Source organism: Stegastes partitus, unplaced genomic scaffold, assembly GCF_000690725.1.
Source record: "Stegastes partitus isolate 25-593 unplaced genomic scaffold, Stegastes_partitus-1.0.2 Scaffold2422, whole genome shotgun sequence".
NCBI classification, from domain to species: Eukaryota; Metazoa; Chordata; class Actinopteri; family Pomacentridae; genus Stegastes; species Stegastes partitus.
The window spans coordinates 15421-21379 of record NW_007580153.1 but is presented as its reverse complement, the minus strand read 5'-3'; the positions used below and the strand labels follow the sequence as shown (position 1 = coordinate 21379).

The 5959-nt window shown below is 36.2% G+C and overlaps 1 protein-coding gene across 3 annotated transcripts in view; it reads left to right on the top strand.

The window, feature by feature from the left end:
* LOC103374976 (uncharacterized) overlaps positions 1-5959 on the top strand; it is a 58115-nt gene that overhangs the window by 45896 nt on the left and 6260 nt on the right. The window contains exon 4 of one of the 3 annotated variants that reach the window (XM_008305152.1): positions 572-624. The exons of 1 other annotated variant lie outside the window; for it this stretch is intronic. In XM_008305152.1, the coding sequence (XP_008303374.1) occupies positions 572-624 (53 nt within the window). Of the gene's footprint in view, positions 1-571; positions 625-4426; positions 4481-5959 lie in introns of all 3 variants that reach the window. One more of the 3 variants, XM_008305150.1, reaches the window with a different exon arrangement.

Genomic DNA, 5959 nt, shown 5'->3' with positions numbered 1-5959 from the left:
ATGAACCTGCTTACTTTGGAAAAGGAACCAAATTGACCGTTTTAGGTAAATATTCCACTTTAATTCTGTGTTCTGATGGAATCTACATTAGTTTAGAGACTCAGTGTTGATAGAAGAATGAGTGAAAACCTAAAAATGAAAAATCTGGCAGAAAACCAGTTTCATGTTCAGTGTTTTTGCACCGTGACCCAGGGTTACCCTGCTTACTTTGGAAAAGGAACCAAACTGACAGTTTTAGGTAAATATCTCACTTTAATTCTGTGTTTTGAAGAGTTCTACTTTAGATTAAAGTCTTAGAACTGACAGAAGAATTGATAAAAAGTTTAATAAGATCATTCTGTCAGAGAAACAGTTTCATGTTCAGTGTTTTTGCACCGTGACCAACACTCAACCTGCTTACTTTGGAAAAGGAACCAAACTGACCGTTTTAGGTAAATATTCCACTTTAATTCTATGTTCTGATGGAATCTACATTAGTTTATGGACTCAGTGTTGACAGAAGAATGAGTGAAAACTTAAAAATGAAAAATCTGGCAGAAAACCTATTTCATGTTCAGTGTTTTTGCACCGTGACCCAGGGCACCCCTGCTTACTTTGGAAAAGGAACTAAACTGACAGTTTTAGGTAAATATTTCATTTAAACTCTGTGTTTTAATCGATTCTACTTTAGTTTAAAGTCGCAGCATTGACAGATGAATTGGTAAAAACCTAAAAGATCATTCTGTCAGAGAAACAGTTTCATGTTCAGTGTTTTTGCACCGTGACCAACACTGATCCTGCTTACTTTGGAAAAGGAACCAAACTCACTGTTTTAGGTAAATATTTCATTTAAATTCTGTGTTCTGATGGAATCTACATTAGTTTATGGACTCAGTGTTGATAGAAGAATGAGTGAAAACCTAAAAATGAAGATTCTGTCAGAAAACCAGTTTCATGTTCAGTGTTTTTGCACCGTGAACCAGGATAGCCCTGCTTACTTTGGAAAAGGAACCAAACTGACAGTTTTAGGTAAATATTTCACTTTAATTCTGTGTTTTAATGGATTCTACATTTGTTTAAAGTCTTAGTATTGACAGACGAATTGGTCAAAATATAAAAGATAATTCTAGGAGAGACACAGTTTCATGTTCAGTGTTTTTGCACTGTGACCCACAACGAACCTGCTTACTTTGGAAAAGGAACCAAACTGACAGTTTTAGGTAAATATTTCATTTAAATTCTGTGTTTTGAAGAGTTCTACTTTAGTTTAAAGTCGCAGAATTGGCAGATGAATTGGTAAAAACCTAAAAGATAATTCTGTCAGAGAAACAGTTTCATGTTCAGTGTTTTTGCACCGTGAACCAGAACCAACCTGCTTACTTTGGAAAAGGAACCAAACTGACAGTTTTAGGTAAATATCTCATTTAAATTCTGTGTTCTGATGGAATCTACATTAGTTTAGAGTCTTAGAAATGACAGAAGACTGAGTGAAAACCGAAAAATGAAAATTCAGTCAGAGAACAAGTTTCATGTTCAGTGTTTTTGCACTGTGACAACGCCAACGAAGCGTACTTTGGAAAAGGAACCAAACTTACTGTTTTAGGTAAGAAAAGAATCATTAAAATCCCACTAATGTAAGAAGATGTGTGACTGAAGCAGTGCAGAGAGACACTCTCAGTATGCAGGTGTTTATAATTCAAGTTGAGCTCAGTACTTTTTGACATTAAGCCTCAGCGCTGTGCCAACTATGAAGCTTATTTCGGCCGGGGAACTAAACTGACTGTTCTCGGTGAGTAAAACATCAGAATTTCTTCTCATTGATTCACCAAAACAAAGTCCTGATTTAGCTTGTTTTTTTTGGTATTTAAAACAAAGAACACGTAAAAGTGACCAAAAAGTGAAGAGGTAAAGTAAAAGCAGCATCTCAGGCTGTTTTAACTCTGATCAGCTTTACTGTGACTCTGGTTATGAAGCTTACTTTGGTGGAGGAACAAGATTAACTGTTTTAGGTAAGAAGCTAAAATTTGTGAAAAACTGCTCTGCAATTGAAGTGTTTCTAGATCCTGAAAGTTCAGATGATTGCTTTGTGTTCTTAAAAACTGTGACAGTACGAAGCGTATTTTAGTCAGACGACCAAACTGACTGGTTAAAATGAAGCTTAACGAGCTGATAATGTGGTCTGTGTTGCTGGTATTTAATAAAAACAGGCTGCAGTTGTTGGTTTCAAAGGAAAAGTACATTTATTACAAAACTAAGCCAAAGAAAAGAGCAGAATCTTGGGCAGTTTTAAGCATTGATCAGCTTCACTGTGACTCTGGTACAGGCTCAGTAGCTTACTTCGGTGGAGGAACAAAATTAACCGTTTTAGGTAAGAAAACTCAAGAAATGAAAAACAGCATCATAACTGGAGAGTTCTGTTCTGTCCTGATGTACAGCTGTTAGATCCAGTTGAAGTTCAGCTCATTACGTTTTGTTGTTCAAAACTGTGTTAGAACGAAGCAAAAGGACCAAACTGACTCTTCTTAGGAGGCTAAAATGAACTTTAACGAGCTGCTAACTGAGGTTTGTATCACTGACATTTTGCAAAAGCAGTCATTGTCAGTTTTAAGTGTGAATTCTATTAATGACAAAACTGTAAAGCTTAGCAGCAAAGCAAAAGCAGCATCTTGAGCTGTTTTTACACTGATCAGCTGCACTGTGACTCTGGTGGTGTTGCTGAAGCTTACTTCGGTGGAGGAACTAAATTAACTGTTTTAGGTAAGAAACTAAAACTTCTGATGAACAGCATTGTAATCATTTGTAGCTCCTAAATGAAGTTTAAGTTCAGCTAATTGCTTTTTGCTCTTAAAAACTGTTAGAACGAAGCTGAAATTAGTCACAGGACCAAACTGACGTCTTTATTAAGTTAAAACAAAGCTTAATAGGTTTAATAATTGAGGTTTGTGTTGCAGAAAAAAATAGCTTAAAGTTGAGGGTTTTACAGGAAGTTACATTTATTAGAAATCTAAAGAGCAAAGCAGCATCTCAGGATGTTTTTACACTGATCAGCTTCACTGTGACACTAATGCTGAAGCTTACTTCGGTGGAGGAACTAAATTAACCATTTTAGGTAAGAAACTAAACTAAACAAGGAGCAGCATTGTCAGTTGAGTCTTTCAAGCTGTTAAATGTAGTTTAAGTTGTTTTTTGTTCTTAAAAACTGTGTTAGAACGAAGCTTGGTTTGGCAAACTGACTGCTCTTGGTGGGTTAAAGTGAAGCTTAACGAGCTCATAATGAGGTTCGTGTTGCAGATTTTCTGTAAAAACAGGCTGCAGTTGATGGTTTCAAAGGAAAAGTACATTTATGACAAGACTAAAAAGCCAGAAAAAAGAGCAGAATCTTGGGCAGTTTTAAGCACTGATCAGCTGCACTGTGACTCTGGCTTTGGCTCTGAAGCTTTCTTTGGTGGAGGAACAAAATTAACCGTTTTAGGTAAGAAAACTCAAGAAACCATCAACAGCATTGCACCTGCAGTCTGAGGTACGTCTCAGGGCTTTTCAGTCTTAAAACCTGTCAGAACAAAGCTTATTCTAGCCAAAGAACCAAACGTTCTGTTCTTAGAAGGTTAAAACTAAGTTAACCAGAGATTTGGTAAAAACAGTTTTTCATTGTTGGTTTTAAATTAAATTAGATTTATTGCAAAGCTGAAAAGCAAAGACGTGAAGTAAAAGCAGGCAGTTTTTAGCATTGATCAGCTGCACTGTGACTCTGGTAATGAAGCTTACTTCGGTGGAGGAACAAGATTAACCGTTTTAGGTAAGAAAGTAAAAGAACCAGAATCCTAATCTGAGTGTTTCTAACTCTTATATCCAGTCAAAGTTCAGCTCGTTGCTTTTTGCTCTTATAAACTGTGTTAGAATGAAGCTTCTTTTGGCAAAAGGACAAAACTGACTGTTTATGGAAGGTTAAAATGAAGTTTAACAAGCTCATAAATGAGGTTTGTACCACAGATATGAAGTAAAAACAGGCTGCAGTTTTTGGTTTTTAAGTGGAGTTACATTTATCAGAATAGCAGAGCAGCATGTCAGGTTGTTTTTACACTGATCAGCTGCACTGTGACTCCAATGCTGCTGAAGCTTACTTCGGTGGAGGAACTAAATTAACCGTTTTAGGTAAGAAACCGAAATGAATGGGAAACATCATTGTAACTCTAGTGTTTCTAGCTCTTCAATCCAGTTTAAGTTCAGCCTTTTGGCTTTTATTGTTCCCATTTTAGCCAAACTGACCATCGTTTTTAAGTTTAAATTAAGCTTATTTGCTCATTATTTGAAAGGTCTGAATTGCAGATATCATGTAAAAAAAAAACAGGCTGCAGTTGTTGGTTGTAAAGGAAAATTAACATTTATTACAAAACTGAACAGCAAAGCAGCATCTCAGGTTGTTTTTACACTGATCAGCTTCACTGTGACTCTGGTGCCAATGAAGCTTACTTCGGTGGAGGAACTAAATTAACTGTTTTAGGTAAGAAAACGATTGAAATTGTCTCACTTTTAAGTCCAGTTAGAGTTTGGCTCAATGCTCTTTGCTCCTAAAAAGTGTAAGAAAAAAGCTTATTTAAGTTAAAAGTAACAATGAGCTTGTTAACTGAGATGTTTGTAATGCAGGTGTTCTGTTAAAAACAGGTTGAAGTTGTTTGTTTTAAAGGAAATCAACATTTATTGTAAAACTAAAAAGCAAAGCAGCATCTCAGGCTGTTTTTACTCTGGTCAGCTTCACTGTGCCACTGGTTCTTATGAAGCTTACTTTGGTGGAGGAACAAGATTAACTGTTTTAGGTAAGAAATCTATTGTTGTTAAGGTCTGTAAAAGAATCTTGAGTGAGAAAACAAATGTGTGAAGCTTTAAACTCCAGCAGCTCTTTGACAAACTTAGTGCACTGAAGCTCTTTATAGTTTCAGCTCAGAGCTTTTTGTCCTGGAGCTTAAACACTGTGTCAGTACGAAGCTTATTTCGGGCAGGGAACTAAACTGACTGTTCTCGGTGAGTAAAACGTCAGAAATTCTTCTTTTGACTGAATCTGTAGAAGCAAAACTCATAAAAGCAAAAATGCTGAATGAAAAAAAAGTTCTGCTTTATGCTAAACTTGTAAAAAAATAAATAAATAAAACAGTCAGCAGTGCAGCTAATGTTGGATCAGGATGTTGGATCATTAATACAAGAGGCTAAGTTTTAAAGAAACTATGAAGTAAAAGCAGCATCTCAGGTGGTTTTTACACTGATCAGCTGCACTGTGACACTGGTAGTGGTGCAGAAGCTTTCTTTGGTGGAGGAACTAAATTAACCGTTTTAGGTAAGAAAACATTTAAAGTTCCTGAAATATTGTTCAGAAATTATTTTTGGTAAGATACTTCTGAAACTCTAAGTTCACTCTAAATGCTAAAGTTAATGAAATCTAAGTCTTTGTAAATCAATGTGTGTCAAAGTTGGGATCATTTCAAGTTTGAACAGATAAAGAGAATCCGTAGGAAGAGTTTTTGTTCCAGCTGAAAGTCTCTGTGCTCCAACAGAGAAGCTTACTTTGGAGCTGGAACTAAACTCACTGTTTTAGGTAAGAAAAGCTGCAAAAATGAGCTGATCTCTGCTCCATTCTCAGGTTCACATGTTAGGACTTCAGGAAACATGTAGAATTTGTTTAATATGTAGAGTAGAAGGTGTAAAATGTGAACACAGGAGTTAGTTTGAGCCTGTAACACAAGTGTAAAAGTGGTTTAAAAGCTTTGGCTCCATGCCCAGATTAGTCCTGTCAGCCGGTTCTTATCAGCTCTATGAAACACTGTGAGCTCCCAGTCAGAAGCTCACTTTGGAGCTGGAACTAAACTCACCGTTTTAGGTAAGAACGTCTACTCATGTTCAGTAGATATACTCCTAATGCATGGCAAGATGTCACAGAAAACTACTAAAGGAGTTCTGATAATGCTGGTAGAAGTTGTGTTTTTTTTTT